Here is a 20,689-nt window from a genome sequence, read left to right as displayed (position 1 = left end):
TAAAAGAAACCATTGTGAAGATGATGGTTTGAAAGTGTAAGCTGAGTGATAACAAACCTTGTCAGCTCCCTCAGCCCCTTTCAGTTTTGCAGGGATGCTAGAGCAACAAAGAGGTGTCTGGAAGAGAAGAAGCAGAATCAGAAAAAAGCTTCCACAATTGGGTTAGCTCTCTGTACAAATAGTGCTGCAGTTGGAAATATCCTTGTTTTCAGTTTTTTTGGCATTATCTTTTTAAAGTAGTGCTAATGGTAACAATTTTCTTTTGGTGCCTGTAATATGGGTGGGATGAGAGCTCATATAGTGTTAGAATAACTTAAAATATTTATACTGGCTGTAAAGTAGCAGTCCAGGAAATTAGATTGCCATGCTGCTTTGATTGCACTTAGGAAAAGCATTTTGTGCTGAAATGTGGAAAATTATGTGTAGAAAAAAAATGTTGCTAAGTGAATACCTGTCCTAGATAATAGTTTCTAATATTTTAAGTGTATTATTGTTTAAATTCAAAACATACTAATTTAAAAGTTACTTTGAAGCACACTAAAGGTAATGTCTGATGTGTTCAGGAATAAGTGTCATCATACAAGAGCTAAAACAATACATGAGCATTAACTGAATGAAATTAATGATTTGTCAGTCATTCCTTACCTTTTGAACAACTTTTTAAAGACCGATTTATGGAGTGAAATTTACTTTATAGAAACCTTGCTTTAGAAATAAGTATTTTTATAGAAAAAAGTATCAGTCTGCCAATGAAGTTAAGTTGCTGTGATAAGAGACCTGAGAAGTATTTCTTTTTAAGTTACAGTGTCCATAGGTTTAAGTTTCTTGATTTGCTGACAGAAAGAAATGACAGCTACATAATTTTAAAGGTGGTGAATGGTCCTCTAATATGTTTTGAAAATAAGTATACCTGTTATAGACAGGGACACACTGAGCTGCATCTGAAGGTTCTCTAGCACTTGAATATATCTCAAAACAAGCAATATTTCACTGTAGGGAAATAGTAAATAGAAGCATGATAGGATGACAGTTCTTGTGCAGCATAATATCAAGTGTTAAATTAATCACCTTTGCAGAGTAAAATGGGTTATTACTATCTAAAATACTTCGAGTGAATTTGGAGTTTCAGAACAGAGTTATTTCACCAGATTATTACAAATAATAAATCCTAAGAAACCGATCTGTGTCTTAGCAAAAATTGTTTTATTTTTGGGTTGGTTGCTGTTTTTTTTTTTGGCCACCAGAGGACTGTTGCATTATACAGGCTGTGAGGGAGCAGCAATGTCTGACTTCTCTTGCAAAGAAGGGGGATAACTGGAACAAGAGGGAAAGAACATTGCCAGGTTGCCCATCCTGGTGGCCCAAGGGAGGCAAAAAGCCCATTAGTGCAGCCAGGGCCCTCCCACTGGTTAAGTAACAGCAAAACTCATGAATTAATTAATTAAATTAATTTATCAAATTAATTTATTAAATTAATTAAAATTCTGAATTAATTTTACATCTTGATGTACTTTTTCCTTCCGAAACATTTTTGCGTTTTGCTTCTTCGTGTGATAGCCCTGTATTAGAGAAATACTTAGATTTTCATCCTAAGAAGTTACTGTTGACCACCTGAAACAATATTTGAAAACTGATGAGAGAAAATGTTGCTTCTCCCACCCTGTGCCAAGTCTGAAAGGAATAATTACCTTGTTTTGACAAGTGAAACAAAGTATGACATGGGAGTCTTACAAGAATGCATACACAAAAACTAGGCTGTCATGTTTACAAGGTGATTTTTTTTTCATGTGATGAATTTTTTAAATGGTAAGTGGTCTGTAAACTACACTGGTATTTTTTTCTGAGGAACATAAGCTTCTCTTGGCTATCGTATAAGAAGTCATCATAGGAATAAATATTCATACAAAAATTTGATTCTGCTGCTCTTTTATCTCAGTCACTCCCAGCTGTGGTAATTCTGCATTACATGTATCTGTTATCCATATATTTTGCCCCAGCCATTAACTGTTCCACAAGCTCAGTTGAATAAAAGATAGGTTTGAGGTACAGCTATTGAGTGGAGTGAGCATCACATTCTGTATAAACTGAGGTATTTCTGAAGTGAAAAGGGAATGGGTTTATGTCACCATGTCTGAATATAAGTGTACATGAATGAAACTGGGGTTTTTTTTTTATATATTTGTCCTTTAATCTCAGTTCTGTGAAGTGCTGTTCAATGTTTTTCCATAGGTTGCAGAACCATCCCTGGAAGACCTGCTGTCTTTTGGTGTCTTGTTTGGTGTTTTCTGTTTATTTGTTTGCTTGTTTTTTCCAGAACAACTGGACCAAAGTATTTAATCATTTGGGACAATTCCTTTTAACTTCTGCCTTTAGTTACAGCATCTTTATGGTAACATCTGTCAAAGACTGATTGATCATCCCTTGATGCATTACATGGTGTATAGAGTGACTGAGTTTCAGCTACATCCTAAAAAGTTATAAGTCTTTTGAATTATTATTTGCAAAGGGGTATACTGTAGCTTCTGAGACGTTTAGAAAATTATATGTCCATGAAATATTTTGTAGTATTCTGCTGTTAACTCAGATGTCTGTGATAGTAAGCTCAAAAGAATTTCATAATTGTTCTAATTTTGTTTTGAAGAAGAAAAATCAAAAGCAGTGGTGTTATTTGTGCTGGAGAAATGTGCAGTTCTCCTGCTCGTAGGTCTACACTGATATTTGATCAAATCTCCCATCTTGACCCTTCTTATTAATCTGGTGTTCTTTTGAAGTGTGTCTTGTACATCATTCACTTGGAAAAACTCTCAATCTGTTTTTTCTAGTAGTCCCTCTAGGCCTTTGCTATATAAATATTGATTATAAGGTGAATTAGTTTGTTGCCAAACATTGTGTGAGTCTAAATAGTCACGTTAGTCCTTCATGTTGTACTGCAATATTAGTGGTAATATTAAAAACTAAATAGCAGACATTATTTACTAGTCATTAATACGTGTCCACTTTCCATGTAGTTTTTTAATTTAATATCAGTCTTCACTGGTTGTAAAATCAGTTTCCCTATTTCTCAAAAAAGAGAAAACAGAAAAAAATACAATAGCTCTGCTAATACTTTGTTTCTGATGTAAAAACACTTATGATTTAGTGTCTTAGTTTGAGTAGGCCTCTCGATTTGACCTTTGTTTTGGGAAATTATTTATTCAGCACAATGTGTACTATGCACTATGTTTTCTGCAATATTATGGTGTTTTGGTCTGGATTTTTAATCTTTGATTCATTTGCAATGATGTATTTAATTTTCAGAAAGCTGTTAGTCCTTAAACAGAAATAAAAGCATACAGAAAATAATTTTACCCTCTAACAGGTTTATTTATTTTCAGACTTCTTAGCTATAATAAGGAGAATTTTTTTCTAAATGTTTTTTTTTTTAAAAATCTGTAGGACTCTACTCAGAAGCATGCACAAGGTTTAGTGTGTCAATACTGATTTTACAGTTCCTTTCATGAACACATTCTAAGTATTTCCAAGGAACAAGGTGTTGTACACTTTGATACTGAAGTATTTTTTTTATTACTTAACCACCTTTCTGTATCTGTTTTACAGATTCTGAAAATGGAATGGGGAGGAGAATACTCTCTTGATTCTTCTAATTTAGACTGCTTGCTAAATATCCTTCCTGGAGAACTGGAATTTCAGCAGATCCTTAGTGATCTGGATGAAAAAATAAAGAAAAACTCTTCTAGGTAAAGAGTATTTTATTTGTATCCAAAATATTAGTGAAAGTGATTGCCTTTAGGAAGAAATACAGATTTTCTTTCTTTCTTCATTGTGTGTTAAAATTCTCATAATTATTTAAGTAGTATTTTTACCTTAACCACTTAAGCATTTAACAAATTTTTAATGGCATATGATTTTTATGCTACAGTCTTTCTCTGTATGGTATTTTTAACAGTTGAATCATCTTAATCTTAGGAATTATTGAAGTAGGTGTGATAGTGGAGGAAGAAAATGTATATTCCCATGGCACTTGTATTTCCTGCAGCTATGAGGTAGAATTTTTATTCACTAAAAGAGCTACAGAATTTTACAAAAGAGCTAAGTTTTAACTCAGTATAATCTTAGAGCATTTCTAATGGTGCAAGTGAGTCAATATATACAAATCTTATTTTCTAAGCCATTATTTTACCTATTTCAGTTGAAGCTCTTAAGCTGAAATAAAAGATTTTCTAAGAATATTTTTTGTGATATATTACATTACCCACTTCTTTGTAACATACTGGTTTCCAAATATAAATTCTATAGAAATAGTGGAACATTGGGAGAGTTCTTTGTTGGTACAGATTTTTTTCCATAACTACAAAAAAACAACACCTCAGGGTTTTGTTTGAGAAGTGTTGGTGGTGTTCTGTGGCTAAACTCTTAAGTACCTTTAAAATATTATGATCTCTGAAATATTCTCTTAAGCAAATAAACTAATTGCCCCTTTACAAAAATAAGTGTACCTTTAGAGACAGAAGAAATAGCAGTAATTAGGATTGTGCAATTTTAATAAAGCTCTCATTTTGTCCTTGAATTTTAGTGATCTTTGCTCTCCTGAATGGAGATAAACTGCTGCAGTATCTCACTGAAAACTGACTTGGGACATTTGTGAGTTCTTGTTGTGCTGCTCATGCCAAACTGAGGCTCTTTTCATGCTTTTTATAGATATTACTCATCAAATTCTGTACAGTTTCATTTCATGAATTAGTGCTTACAAATGTAGTTGTGATAGAGATAATCCCACAGTAGCAATAATGGTAAAGATAGAGGAGAAGGAACTATTGGGAACCACTGCACAGTGCAGTATCATGGAATTGTCAGGGTTGGAAGGCACCTTAAAGATCACCTAGTTCCAACCATGCCATGGGCAGGGACACCTCCCACCAGCTCAGGTTGCTCAGAGCCCCATCCAAGCCTTAAAAACTTCCAGGGATGGATGGGGCTTCCACCACCTCTCTGGACAACCTGTGCCAGGGTCTCTCCATCCTCATGGTGAAGAACTTCTTCCTAATGTCTAATCTGAATCTCCCCTCCTCTAGTTTGAATCCATTCCCCCATGTCCTGTCACTCCCTGACATCCCAAAAAGTCCCTCCCCAGCTTTCTTGTAGCCCCTTCAGGCACTGGAAGGCTGCACTGAGGTCTCCTTGGGGTCTTCTCCTCTCCAGACTGAAGAACCCCAACTCTCCCAATCCATCTCCATAGGAAAGGTGTTCCAACCTTTTGATCATCCCTGTGCCCCTTCTCTGGACACTCTCCAGGGCTTTTCTGTACCAGGGGCTCCAGAACTGGACACAGGACTCCAGGTGGGGTCTGAGGAGAGCAGAGCAGAGGGGGAGAATCCCCTCCTTGGCCCTGCTGCCCACACTGCTCCTGGTGCAGCCAAGGATGCAATCACTTTCCTGGGCTGCATCTCTACACTCATGGCTCCTGTTGAGCTTCTCATCCACCAGCAGTCCCAGATCATATCCAGATATTCCAGCAGTGCAGCATAAATACTTCCTAAGAGTTGAGTTGTTGGCACAACACAATTACAGGTGTTGAATTCCTCTGGTCTTGTGTATCTGGAAGAAAGCAGCATCAGCATTTTTGGCTGGTGTGTTGTCACCTTTTCAGCTACAACTAAAAGTGATTTCGTTGTTGTTATGCAGCCTGAGAGTTATAGAACTTAGTGTCAAGATGAGCCTTTGTGCTGCATGCTTTACTACTATTTTTTTTTTTGTTATTAATGCGAGTAAAATGTGTGCTGCTTGAGCAAACTTCTGCTATGGGAAAGCAGGCCAGCTGTTCTTTCCTTTAAATGGTGCTTTAGGTCAGTTAGCATTTTATGCTACCTTTTATATGAGTATCATCACAGTGGAACTATTTGTACATTTTTAAGAAGGGTGGTTGTCCTCATCTTGGGACAGTCCTACAAATTTCAAGAGCCTTTTGCTGTAAGTTTGTAAAATCTTTTGCTGTAGGTTGTAAAGTCCAAATGGTATTATATTCAAGGAAGTTGGAGTAGAGTGTGCTAAACAAAAAGGCAGGTCAGTAAAATCTTTATATTTCTGCTGAATAGACACCTAAGCTACTTTTTAAACTAGTTTTCAGAAGGAAAATCAGAAGGTGGCCCTGTAGTTACCAGGTGATATTTTGCTCCCATAATATGTCAGTTTCACAAATAGAGAGGAGTTTGAAAGAAGATGGACAGCAGCTGATGTGACTTTTAAATTAAAAAGAGTCCTTTTATTGCTAATATATTAGAGGCAGCATGGAATGAAATAATTTTCAAGTTACCATTGATCTTTGTAAGTGGAATGATAAGAGCAGCTCTATGCACTACAGTGATACAATTGGAATACAATCCATTTTTCATCAGATAGATTTATGATTGTATTATACCACAGAGAATAAACATAATAGTATACAGCATATATATATTTTTAAAAATAAAACATTGTGTAAAAAATTATGATCCAGAAGTGTGTAAATCACTTGAATGCTCATTTATTGCCTACCAGCTGAATAGCTTTTATAAAATTGTGTGACACAACAAATCAGATAGGCTTTTCAGCAGTTGAATTACTTTCTGTATTTTTGAACTGTACAAATTCAATTTGGTGCTTTAACAAAAAAAAAAAAAAAAAAGGGAAAGACCATCTATGTGAAATTGTTTTATTTCTCAGCTTTAAGGGAGTAAATGGTTTATTCATTCACTGCTACATATTAGGGCTCTTATTACACATGCATGTTAATTGTATCTTTACAACAGTTTGTAGAGGAAGGTGAGGATGAACTTTCAAGTGCATTGTCATTGCTGGCCAGTTTTATATCCAGTGATGGTCCTGGGTTATTCTACAGTGTAAAGTTGCATTCTTAGTTATATCAGGACTGCCATTTGTGCCCCGTAATTCCCCTCAGAGTTGATTTGACTTTTACTGTTCATTAAAAATGAGGTAGTGGGCTTTTTTTTTTTTTTTCATAATTGGAGAATTAAGGATCAGTAAGAATTAACTTTACAGCAACCCACAAAACTAAAACTTTCAGCTGACATTCAGTACTTCTAAGCATAAAATAAGGTACAGAGCTTGAAACCAAGCTTGTGTTGCTGAAACTGAAGTGAAAGCCAGAAATCATAGAATCATAGAACTGGCTGGGTTGGAAGGGACCTCAGAGATCATCGAGTCCAACCCTTGAACCACCGTTGCGGTTGCTAGACCATGGCACTGAGTGCCACATCCAGGCTCTTTGGAAATAGCTCCAGACACGGAGAATCCACTACTTCCCTGGGCAGCCCATTCCAATGTCTGATCACCCTCTCCAGAAAGAAATTCTTTCTCATCTCCAACCTAAACCTCCCCTGGCACAACTTGAGACCCTGCCCTCTTGTCTTGTTGAAAGTCGTCTGGCAAAAGAGACCAACGTCCACCCGGTTACAACCTCCTTTCAGGGAGTTGTAGACAGTGATGAGGTCTCCCCTGAGCCTCCTCTTCTCCAGCCTCAACACCCCCAGCTCCCTCAGCCTCTCTTCATAGGGTCTGTGCTCGAGTCCCTTCACCAGCCTGGTTGCCCTCCTTTGGACCTGCTCCAGGACCTCGATATCCTTCCTGAACTGGGGGGCCCAGAACTGGACACAGTATTCGAGGTGTGGCCTCACCAGGGCTGAGCACAGGGGCAGAAGATGTGTTCATCAGTTGATATTCTTTGTGCATTCTTGGGTTTTTTCTTTAGTGTTTGGCTGCATTTTAGTGCCATTAAAGTGGTGATCCATTGTGTGGGGCTGCAGAACAGTGTGAGGTACTCTGGGTCTTCACTGGAGCGATGCCTCGGAATTCAAAAAACATTATTTATTAATAATTGTGTCTCCACAGTAACAGTGCCATAGGCTTTATTTGGCTTCAATCTGATGAACTCCAGCATGACCCTCTGTCTATTTAGCAGTGATTCAGTCAGCTGGGATCCTGGTGGAGGTCTCATTTGAAGGGCTCCAGTGAGGTCAATACTAATAAGTGCTTACAGCACGGCAGCGTGTCCCAAAGCTGTTCAGTATAAATTGTCATCATTATTTGAGCAACCAGCAAGGTCCTTAGCTTAGGAATAACAAACTGTCTAGAAAGTACCTCAATAAGGATGCTAGCATGACATTTTTTTCTTATCTATTATAACTTTGATGATTCACAAAGAAATATTTCCCGGTATCAACACTGCACATGGAAGGGGTGCAGGAGTTCCAAGCAAGTTACACTGCTTGGTTAAATCAGGTCCCACCTGATGTTGCTGCATCAGAACTGGAGTATGCAAGAGAATGTTCTCAAGCTCAGAGGTGCTGCTGACATTCTCTATTTTATATTGAAGAAAATCTTGCTCCTCTCTGGAATTTTCAGAAGCAGCTGCACCGCACTTGTTAGTCAAGAGAATTAACAAAATCTTGACGTTTCCATCCAAATTCAAGTGGTTGACTATGTGGGAGAATTTCAAGATAGAGCTAAATAGCAGAGAAATAAAAATTGCTAAGTTCACCAGCTTTACTCAGATCTAATACTCATCACAGCTCTCAAGAATTTGACTCTTCTGTGTGAATTCAGCCTGCGTGCTATACAGGGAATGTAATTTTTTCCTGTTAAGCCTGTGTTGTCTTTGTACAGGATCTGAGCTTGGGATAGTTGCTTCTTACAACTTCGCCAGATGGAGAGCAGGGAGTTTCTCAGGGACTGGCTATCTTTAAGCAGCTATACCATCTCTTAACTGCAGCCTATACTATACATGTGTCAGTAGCTTGGGTAGCTCCTCATCTCTCATCTGCATCCTCAGAAGGTATAAACAGATATTTGAGTATTCCATTTCACATCACAATACACAAGACATTGGGTTTTTTCAGCCCTGTTTTTTCACTATCATGTTTCAGCCAATGGTCTTGAAAGACTCCCTTTGCCAGGCTTCTGAAATAAACTTCTGAAATAACCCAGGCAAAGCTCGTGTCTTGTGGACTGAAATGTCTCAAGTTTTTAAAACATGATTGGAAATTAACAGTAGGCAGAACTTCAGGGAGAACTGGTTGTTCTCACATGGTGAAGATGTTGAGTAAGTTTCTCTAGTTTGATTCTTTCTGGTTTCAGTGGTCTATTTACTTTACATTTTTGGTGGATATCAAGTAGCTAAATGAGAGATATGAAGCATCTTTGTTTTATGTTTTAAGGCCAGAGATTGCAATAGGAAGAATTTAGGAAACAGATCTTACTTACAAGGCTTTTAGCTTAACAATAAGCCTGTAACTTTTGGATTCATGTTTCAAAGAATTGCTGTTTTAAAAAACCTGAATCAAGACATGTTTGACCTAACAGCATTTTTCTAAAGAGGTAAAGTTCTTGTCATTGGTCTTTCCATCAGTTTTGTATCTCTGCCTATAAAATACTGTTTAACTTTGTTCTTGCTGGTCTTATTTTGAAGAGAACCTATATCCAAAATATAAATAAGACAATAAAGTAGTCAGACTATGAAAAGAAATTAACATACAGACAAATATGAGTTAATAACAAAACCTGTTGTTAGCAGTAGCAACATTGCTTTCAAGCCTTCTCCTTTGCTGTTGACGTTGCCATTGTAAAGAAAAAAAAAATCTAAAAAGAAATTTTAGTTGTTTATGTAGTTGGGTTAATGAGAGTATGAAAATGGACATGCCAGAAAGAGTAAGCTGATTGTCAGATAGGCTGGAATTGAACAGCATAAGCATTGTAGGCCTGGAACTAGAATAAATATTTTATTTTTTTTCAGAATTTATTTGTACTATGAATGTTACTGTAGGTTATGATAAGCATTGCAGTAACATGGTAAATAGACATTTTTTATAAAAATCTCTTGATTTTCTTCAAGATAAAGTTATCAAAACATTCTTTGCATGAAGCTTTATGGGTTTTTTCAAGTTCGTTTGTATCAAGCAGTCTAAAATTTACTAGAAAAAAAATTGTATTTATGGTTAAGTTGCTGCTTTCTAAAACACAGTAGTGCTGAGGCATTGGCAATGACCTCATGCCATTGTCGTGAGAAACTCTATAATATTTCTTTCTTGTCAGGTCAGCTTTCATTAAATAAACCAAAATGTTTGTTTCCACATAGAAGAAAGTCTAATAAGGAAGATACCTGTGATAGTTTTAATAGTAAAATTCTTTCTCAGAAGTTTCTTGCTGCTGGAAGTATACAGCAGGTCCTCTGATGCAGTTTTCCAAATTATATTTATTATTCCATTATATATATTATATATATATTTACATATACATATAATATATACATATTATATATATATTTATTATTCCATTATTCCATTATATATGTTATATTCCATTTGTATAAAATGACCTGAATCTTTAGCAATCAAGCTTCTTAATGAACATGCATGATAATAACAGGGGAGAGTATTATGTTAGTGTCAGAAACAATTATTTCATTCCTTTTAGAGCAGTCTGTTCTTAATAAAAGACATGTAAGCTCTAATTCCAGCGGCAGATCTCCATGGGTGTGAGAATCTTAAGCATAAGTAACGTGAGGTTTAAAGATAATTTCACTTTATAGCACAGCAGTTTAATTTAACCATGCTCATTGTCGTTTTATGGCTGTTTCATATGCCATGTGAAATAAATTGAAACAGTGCTTTTTAGACACTGAGAGGAGTTAGGAGATCATCCTTCAGCTTACTCATAGTATTCCCAGGCAATGGAAAATGATCTGTGGAGACAGCAGCCCTCGTTCTGATACCATGCTTTTCAAAATAATGTTGTGTCAGTGTGACAGTGCTTACACTATCAGCTCCACTGCAGTACTTAGCTTCTAACTGTTTGTCCATTGACACAGCCACTTAAAAAGCAGTCTTGCTTAGTCTTAAGCGTTAACTTAATGTCATTAACTTCACAAATAAGAGCGCCAAGGAGTCCTCAGGCTGAGCCTGACTCTCAACAGTGGGAATCCTTACAAAATGATATCGACATGCTGCTCCAGAAAAGCACTCCATATGACACAACAGAACCATGCTTAGTGTATTAAAAAAAAATATCAGGCCCTCACCTGCATAAAGGAGAAGCTATTTCAGCTAAATCATATATCCCATACTTCACTTAGTGGCTCGATGCCTGCTTTTTGTTGTGTCTATTTAGGCAGATACAAAGAAAATTAGAGTCATACATGGGAAAGGATAACTGGGGACTCTTAAATACTAGGACAGTACATGAAGTCTGCATCCTCTCCACAGCTTGTAGTTTGGCTGCACATAGCTTGACCACAGGTTGCTGTGTCAAAGGAGAGTGTGGAAACTTGTTGGTAGATGGAGCAGATTGGCACAGACCAGAACTGTTGGGTAGGTAGAATGAGATATATCAGAAAACCACAGGAAAAGCCTTTGTTGGGGTCAAGGGGTATGAACAAGGCATTTAGTTTCATGATCATAGAATCCTAGGATGGGCTGGGTTGGAAGGGACCTCAGAGATCATCAAGTCCAACCCTTGATCCACTCCCCCCGTGGTTCCCAGCCCGTGGCACTCAGTGCCACATCCAGGCTCTTTGGAAAGATCTCCAGACACGGAGAATCCACTACTTCCCTGGGCAGCCCATTCCAATGCCTGATCACCCTCTCCAGAACGAAATTCTTTCTCATCTCCAACCTAAACCTCCCCTGGCACAACTTGAGACCCTTTGTGCCCTCTTGTCTTGCTGAGAGTTGCCTGGGAAAAGAGCCCAACCCCCCCTGGCTCCAACCTCCTTTCAGGGAGTTGGAGAGAGTGATGAGGTCTCCCCTGAGCCTCCTCTTCTCCAGCCTCAACACCCCCAGCTCCCTCAGCCCTTCCTCACAGCAATTCTGCTGGATCCCTTCCCAGCCTCCTTGCTCTTCTCTGGACCTGCTCCAGCACCTCAATCTCCTTCCTGAACTCCCTGAGGGGCCCAGAACTGGACACAGGACTCAAGCTGTGGCCTCCCCAGGGCTGAGCACAGGGGCAGAATCCCTTCCCTGGACCTGCTGGCCACGCTGTTCCTGATCCAGCCCAGGATGCCATTGGCCTTTTGGCCACCTGGGCACACTGCTGGCTCCTGTTCAGCAGTTCCTGAGAACAGGTTTCAAAAGTGAAGAAGTGCCACACTGTTACGCTGCCAAGTTTAAAAACTGGTATTGATGGATGAGCTATCCCATCAGGAGTGAAGGTTGTTTTTCATGGGGGTCCTTTGTGCTGCTGGTAAGGTCCCCAGATGATGGGAGATTCCTGTTTCAATGCACTTTACTTTGGACTTGGTTTAATAGAAGTGTTTTACAGGCTGGCCATGGATTAATAAATTTTAAAAGTTTTTATATATTTTGGTTCTAGTTGTATTTGCTCCATCTGGTTTCTGAAAGTATAAAGCAGAAGTGAAATGTGCTGGCTTCAGTTTGATAGAGCACTTTACCTCATGTTTTTTTTGACATGAAGCAAATACACCCATAATTCTTAATGAATACAAACAATTATGGGACAAGAGGCTGTTCGAAATTATCTGCTGCTTTCTATGAATTTTTTTGAGAAGTTTTACAGTAATAATTTTGGAAACAACTGTTTATTTTTTGAGACATTCTAAATGCTACAGTTCTGCACTTAGAATCTTATGTTGTCCTTACATTCTATAATCGTACTTGATGCAGTTTTTATATTCATCTTGTTGTTACTTAATACTGTTTTTAAAGAAAGCAAATGCACAAAGTGAATTCTATTATCAAAAAAATCAGACTGGTCTATTTTTTCCTTGTTGTAGGTAAATAAAAATAAAAGTAAAACACAGGCAACTGCTTATGTCTGAACTCACTTTACTGTGATAATTTGCTTTTTTATTCCACTATTTTAAAAAAAACCTGTTTACTCAAACTAACAAACTCAGTTCCCATAGATCTGGATGATATCAATTTACTTACTTGCTTTTAATCAGAACGAGACAGCTGATGAGAATTCACTGCATAATGTCTGCAAAAGAATGAAGTGCAAATCACTCAAGAAAGGAGAAAATCCAGTAGAAAAATCTAATAAATGCTTCTTCTGCATCCTGAACACTGTAGTGCAGGCAGAATTAGTCAATGGGTAATATGCAGAATGTCTCTTAGTACACAGAGAAGTTATGCCCAAAAAAGAAAAACTTTATTGAAGGTCACTAACTAAAAAAAAAATAAAATCTAGTTTTCCATTTTCTCTGAAAACTGTAAGTCTTTAGGTGTGTATTTTCCGTGAGGCTGGTCATACACTTAAAGATGTTATTTGTTTTCCAGTTTCTTCCCTCTCATCCTCCTGTTCTCCTCTTCCCTTTGTTTTTTAAAAATCTTACTCTCTTGCCTTCTATGTCCAAAACTGGTCAAGTCAGAAAACGTTAGAGAGCACTTTAAAAAAAAAAACAAAAACAAAACATCCATACTTTATCTCTGTAATACAGAGAAGTCACTAGCAGTGTAATAGACAAGTTTCGTGCTTGGTTGATAACATAAAAACAGAAAGTAATGTGATCAAAAGTATGTGACACTGAAATACCTGTAAAGAGTTGAGTCTCATCTAATCCCATGTAGATTAGAGAGCTAAAAAACCCTAAATTTTGTGCTAAACCTGCATTCTTTTTTCCACTGTAAGAACATAAATGGAATAAGTAATATACTCTAAAATAAAATTTAGGTGGTAGTGAGAGTTACTTTGCACTTCAATAAACCAAAACTGACATCAGCCTATTGTTGGTTTTGTTTGTCTTAAACCTAGATCTGCCTGGAACTTGTCAATACTGTTTTTCTAACTGAAATGATATAAAATATTAAGCAATTTAAAAAAAAAAAAAAAAGTAGTTCTGAAATACCGAAAAGATGTTTTTGCAGGAGATCTGAAGTTAAATTGTTTATAAATTAAATTTTTCTGCCTTGTGTGTTTTCATGTAAGTATCCACTCAATTACATGTTAAATAGGTTTGGATACTCAGTTATTGTGATTTTTGCAAATGAAATTCCTGTAATGCCATACCAGCCACAGATGATTTCATAAACATGATTATGATTCCAGATGAATGTTACAGAAGTAGATCAGCTCTTTGAAAACAAACTCTTTTTTATCAAATATTCTAATGACAAAAACAAGGAAGGAAAGATCTGCTTTCTCAGCACAACTGACTTAAAATTCTTTTCAGCACATTCTGCGGTGTCAGTGGGTCTTTAAGAAGTTGTTAATACATGTTATGTATTATAAAACAACTGCTGATTGCTAAAGGAGCAAAATGACACATTCACCTTTGAATATGGGAGCTAATTAAGCACCAAGGACCCAATTTTATGCCTGATGTCTTATTCACTAGCTACTCCTTTAAAAAGTACAAGATTATTTTTGAGAAGTGAGGCAGTACTTAGTTTTGTTGAGAATGGTACAATCTGGCCTGAAGGAAATTTATTCTTGCTCTAGCTTTACTGTCTTTAAGGGTAATCCTACAAATTCATTTTGTGAGAGTACTTCAAGCTGTGCAGAAGAAGGACTGGTGATACATTAGTTCAAAAATATTTTTCTTTTAAAAATATGTAATATGTAAAACGCTATTATCTCTGAATTATGAAAAAAACTGCTTTTTGTTTGTTTGTTTGTTTTTCAGCATAGAAAAGTGTCTTAAAGATCTGCAATCAGAAGTAAATGAAATATGTACTGATGAAATACTCCAAAGCACCACTGACTGCCTCGAGTGGCTAAACAAGTGCAATTTTAGTTCTCTCAGACCTTCATCTACACACCATGGAGAGCTAATGGAGTTCCTTAGAACCCTGGTAAAAAATGTTTAATGAAGACTTTAATGTTTGGGAAAACTGATTATATGGTGGGTGGGATTGTTGGGGTTTTTCTGTTTCCAGGAGTTTAATTAGGGTTTTTTTTTTCAGGTCTCATTCCTTACTGTGGTGAGGATAGGTCAGAAATTTTATTATAAGGCCTGTTACTGTTTTTATGTCTGCAGCAGGGGCTTATTGTTCTTTTTGATGCTGCTTTAATAGACAGACTTGGGACAAAATCTTTTTCTGTATTATGTAAGGATTAACTTCTTGTCTACTTTTACTCATTAGAAATATGGGTGTTACATCAAGTGTCCTGGACATAACCAGAACCAGATTTTTCTTCAGCAAAAAAATTCCATCACTTCAGAAGGCATTTTTATCCAAAGTATTTAGTATAAATTAACCTTGGAGTGTATGTGTGGAAATGGATGTCTGGGGAATTTGATTGGCTAGATAAGTGAAAGGTGATACCTCAATGAATGCCAGCCTGCAAGCTTTAATATGAACTATCTATATGTTGGTTTATGGGATGTACATATATGTGAGTGTCAATTAAGCATCAGCCCCTGGATTGTTCTTTGGTTTTTCTGCATCATATTTTACTTGTAGGGCATGAACACCATCAGGCTAAAACTGTCAGAGGAAGACTACTGTGGAGTTTTACCTCCTCACCACACCTCAAGCTCCATCAGAGGAGGTTGGAACTGGATCAAGGGTTGGACTTGATCTCAGAGATCTTTCCCAACCTGGGTGATTCTATGGCCTTTTAGGATCCTTTCCAACCCAAGCCATTCTATAATTCATCAAATTACCACTGATTTTTTTAAAACTGGCTGTTGATTTCTCAGTCACCTGTGAATCCACTGGATATTGGGTTGTGTAATTCATCTCTAGAAGCACCAGATCATTAATGTTCATGTGCTGAAGAAGTGATTTTTGTCCCCTTGTAACACAGGTGATGAATATTGCTGTTCATAATAACCCTTGCTCAAAGGTGTCAGGCTGCTACAGGTCATGCTCCATCTAGAAAAAATTGAGAGAAACCCAGAAAGTGGTAACTTATGAATTGGTTTGTTATTCCTCTTAGTCCAGGGCATGGCAATGGTGATTGAGTTGTCTCCATCCCCTGCTTCCCTCCTTCTCCAAGGTCTGTTCAAGCCATGTACCTGAACACCAGGTGGCGGCATTTGTTTGGGAAACAGCGAAATTTCCCCATCTCTGGGATGCTTGGGGGTGAATCTTACACAAAATGTGTTTCCAGGCTCTTCAAGGAGCTTGCTGGCTGCACAGCAGTCTGGCTATGGAGCTGTGGAGTCCACTTAAAGCCTTGAGAATGGCTCTGTGTCAGGATGCTAAACAGGCAGCAGGGTGAGGAATGGAATGGAATGGAATGGAATGGAATGGAATGGAATGGAATGGAATGGAATGGAATGGAATGGAATGGAATGGAATGAGTCTCCATTCTGCAGAGTTTACCAGGAAAACATCTGTGGAGCTCAGCAACTTGGACAACACTGTTTGCAGGCTCATGGCTTCTGGGGTAATCCAGCCTGTGGTGTAGACCAAACTACAGATTACAAGTGTTTATATCTCTTAGCCCAGGCAATCCATCTGTCAGAAGTTACACTGCGGGTAATCTTCTGTTCCACAAACATGTCTGCAGTAAACAATTTTCAAAAATATTCGACATTAATGAGATTATTACAACATGACCTTTCTTAAATGTGTATTTCCATCCATTGGACTAATTACTCAGTTAATTTCTCACTTGCAAGCTTTTAATTAAGTATCATAGAATATCACTTCACTAATAGTAAGCTTCCTTCTAATTCAGGACAATATCCCTATTAATTGTTATCCCTTATGTGTGTTTGTTTTGCTATTGATATTTTTTATCTTCTAAGCTGTTGGAACAATTAAAATACCAGTGCAAAGCTCTGTATGTGCTTTGGCTGAGGTGCTTTATTTAGGCTTACTGTTAGCATGGTATTCTCATGCATTTGTGGATTCTCATGGGAATACTGAGAAGTTCTTCATGAAGCCTGAAAATATTAATTATGTGAAAATTCATCACTCTGTGTACTGTTTTGTAATTCTAAATATATGAAAGCTGAATATATACATGAATACATTTTCATTAAGTTCTGTTCCTGCTGAAATAATGACAAAAAATATTTTAAACAAAATCTTCATCTTACTGGAGTTGTTTACTGACATGGCAGGTACTGATCCATAGTAGTACCAGTCCAGTTTGTAGACCACAAATGTTTCCCTTTAAATTATTGTCTCGAAATTTCCATGCATATAAGAGAACTTTTCATGCATCTCTAAGACCTCTGGATACTAATTTGGATCTTTTTCTCTTGAAGAGTTTTGGCATCATCGTTTGAAGTATTTTTACAGGTTAATTTTTAAATAGAAAAGCCTATGTCAATACAGGCAATGTTCAAAGGGGCTTGATGACACGATGTTTTCAGAGCTTCAAAGTTCACTTCAGGGGCTCTTTTTCTGAGTAACTCTAAGTCTAAGATGGTATCTGCAAGCTCCCTGTTTTTAATGCTTAATTTTAAGTTGCAAAGAGCTTGAAACAATACTTAGATTCTTTCATGAATAAAAATGTTTCTGCTTAACCTTAAAAAACAGCAGTAGAGATTCACTTGGAAGTCGTTTTGGGTTTATCATCCAAAGGCATCAGTTGCATTCACTGTGTTGACAGCATCTCTTGTTTTCTTCAGTTCAGAATACAGTATTTGAGCATGACATATAAAAAAAAAATAACCTTGAAACTTCTGAATTCTACCTGTGGAGATTCTACCCTTCAACACAGTGGTTAATGTTTGAGGTTCCACATTGCACACTGAGGCACATTCTCTTTGGGACCACGGAATTTTATAGAATACTTCAGCAGATAATTACAGAAAATATAATCAGGCTTAGGTATATGCATATTGATAAGTGTGATTTAAGATTTTAACCAATTATATATCTTTCTGTCATGTGCACATGCTTTTAATAGCATATCTGGCTCATAGTTTCATTATTACTCTGGCAAATAAGGAATAAAGGAGTGCTGATATTGAATAGTTTTGTGCTCAAAAACATGAGGCAAAAAAAAAAAATCCCACTGGAGGTTTTTTTTTTTGGTTTTGGGGTGGGGTTTTTTGAGGTTTTTTGTCTTTTTTTGTATTTTCATAAATGATCTATTTCTTAAAGTTTGCAACAGTAGAAAAATTGAATATTTAAAATCTGGAAATTATTATATTTATACAATATCATACTAAAACTTAATTCATTTAAACCCTTTCAAAACAGAAATAAAATGAATTGTCTCCTCAAATACTGTAGGTTCCATAAATCAGTAGTTCTGAAGGTGGGAGCTTGCTGACAGTTTCTTACCAGCCTGGCTTTATAGGATGTATTCTAGCTGGGAGAACCAGATAATCACAGAATCTTTCAGGTTGGAAAAGACCCTTGGGATCATGGGGTACAACCATCATCCCTACTCTACAGAGTTTTCCCCTAAACCATATCCCCCAAACACATCAGGGATGGTGACTCCACCACCTCCTTGGGCAGCCTGTTCAGTCTCTAAAGGACTTGATAAAGGACTTGTGATAAAGTGGAAAGAACTGTCCTGGTGTGATTTCCACACAGCTTTTCGCTGTTGGAGAGAAGCAATAGGAGGGAAGGGAGGAAGTCAGAAGGCTTCTAGGTCCTGCTTCACCAAAGTCATCCCTACTTGGCTCCTGGAACACAGAAAATCAATAATATCACCAATTTTACTCACTTTTCTTGGACCTGTGATTGGAGGACTGAGAGCAGGTCTTTACAGATAAAAATTGGATGGGCATAAGAGTGTGGCCAAAGCCAACATGAAGCAGGAAAAATGTTGAGGGTGTGGGAAATGGGTTTATAACAGGCAAGCTTTTTTCTCCAAGGTGGGAAGGAGATTTTACTGCCCAGTGACCGTGGGACTTGAGCTGTATTCTGCTCACACCAGGCACACCCTCTTCGTGGTTTGTTTCATGCATGTTCAGAGAAGCCAAAGAGTATTGTTTAAAGTTTTGTGGATCTAGGCCAAGTAGGAAACACTGAGCTGTGACAAGAGGCCCTGGTGTTTGCTGCATGGACTTCAAGCAGCTTTAAGGTCAGAGCAAGACCTGGACCAAGAGCAAAGCTCTTCAGGCTCAGGTGAGGCAGGGGCAGCACATGCACTGATGTGGTTTCCCTTCTCCTGATAACTGGCCTCGTTCCTCTTCTTCCACACATGCAGCTGAGATGTATTTAGAGGTTTCTTTATTAATGTGTATGAAGTTAATGTGTCAGTCTGCACCTTGGCTTGACAGCATCTGTGTATTATCATTATTCTTCTGCCCTGTGTGATCTAAGCCTGTTCAATTCTTAACAAGTTTGCATTTTTAGTTTTTCCAGGGCATCCTGGGAAGATTATTTTATCCTTAGAATGGCCTTTTTGATGTTTGCCTGCTGGGTTAAAACATAGAAGGCGACAATGCTTCATTTTACAAATTCCTGTCTGGTTTTATGAGCAAAAACCTCTCATTATCTGTGTAAATCTTGAGTAATTTTTCATACTGTTTTCTTTCAAAGATGTGCACGTGGACCACAGCAAACAGGCTGCCAAGGCTTACCTAATGAGGTTTCCACAGCTTTCCTTTGAATTGTGTGTTAGAATTGATTGGGAAAAGAGACTGACAGTGTAAGAAAGATGGGAAGAGGAATGTGTGTTATTGGAGCAGGTAGACAAGGAGATGAATTGGTACATAAATCCATGGAGAAACAGGCTTTTCTGTTTCTGTTGTTTATGCAGCAATTTATTTGTGTCTCCTATTTGCTGAAAAGATAGATAGTTTGGGGAAAAAAATGGCACTCTAGTGTAAAGCTGTAGAATTAAGAAAACACTTCTAAAACGCTGTCTTGATTTACCTTTGTTAGCAAAGCTTGCTGAAGAATGAACAAAATCAAGAGGAAATGATACTCCACTTCCTTCTGGATCTCTCTAGTCAGTGTGGTGTCTCATTCCCCTGTACTCCCAGTGGGACTCCTTTTGAGCTAACATCTTCCCTCCATGCTGTTGAGGATGATTCAGCTATGGATGTGAAATCTCTCTGGGATGATGTGAGGTTGCATCTTCGACGATTTTTAGTAAACAGACTGCAAAGTCAAGAAGAAACAAGTACCAGTGCTTCACAGCAACAAATGGAATTTAAAACCCAGTGCATCCAGCAGCTTTTATTTCTTTACCCTGAATCAGAAGTCTTAACAAAGTACCAAAATATGCAGAATAAGTTTGTCCGTGATCTCCTGCAGAACTGTATTTTGTCTAGCTGTGGTGAAACCAACTTTGATAAGGTGGTGCATGGTTGCCAAAGTTCCATACCCACCTTGTGCACCATGATAAAGGAGGATATGTATATCCTAAGTGGAACTATTGATCCCTCTTCATCACTGAAGTTTATTAATGAGACTTACCTGGATACCATCACTGAAGAAATGACACTTCTTCTTGAGAGACTTTGTGAGCTGCAGTTCAAAGAAAATGCTCTACACGTAGTTAAGGCAAACAAGATTTCAAAGAAGCACAGAGGAACAGTTCATGCTGTGGGTTAGTAGCCTTGTTTTATGTTTATTGTAGTTAGACATTATTTTAATTACACTGTGCTTTGTTTGTTGGATTTTTTTCTTTCAATATACTTACTTCCTGTGAAGAGATACTTGAGAATAATAATTACTGCTTTCTGTTTTAACCACGATTCTGCAGCTGAATTATAGTCTGTGTGTGAATTGTGATGAAAAAGGTTTTAAAGTAAGGGAGAGACATCTTATGTGTACAGAAACACCATTATAATTCACTGGATAATATTGCCCTG

The 20,689-nt window shown here is 37.5% G+C and overlaps 1 protein-coding gene across 1 annotated transcript in view; it reads left to right on the top strand.

Moving 5' to 3' along the window:
- LOC103526969 (uncharacterized protein KIAA0825) overlaps positions 1-20,429 on the top strand; it is a 40,999-nt gene extending 20,570 nt beyond the window's left edge. Inside the window, exons 2-4 of the mRNA XM_008492115.2 lie at positions 3,598-3,737; positions 14,630-14,798; positions 19,755-20,429. Of these exons, the coding sequence (XP_008490337.1) occupies positions 3,607-3,737; positions 14,630-14,798; positions 19,755-20,429 (975 nt within the window). The 5' untranslated portion in view covers positions 3,598-3,606. The remainder of the gene's footprint in view (positions 1-3,597; positions 3,738-14,629; positions 14,799-19,754) is intronic.
- The last annotated feature ends 260 nt before the right edge of the window (positions 20,430-20,689 follow it).

The sequence above is a fragment of the Calypte anna genome, chromosome Z, assembly GCF_003957555.1.
Source record: "Calypte anna isolate BGI_N300 chromosome Z, bCalAnn1_v1.p, whole genome shotgun sequence".
Lineage (NCBI taxonomy): Eukaryota > Metazoa > Chordata > Aves > Apodiformes > Trochilidae > Calypte > Calypte anna.
The sequence above is the reverse complement of the archived record's forward strand: the minus strand, read 5'-3'. Positions and strand labels throughout refer to the sequence as shown.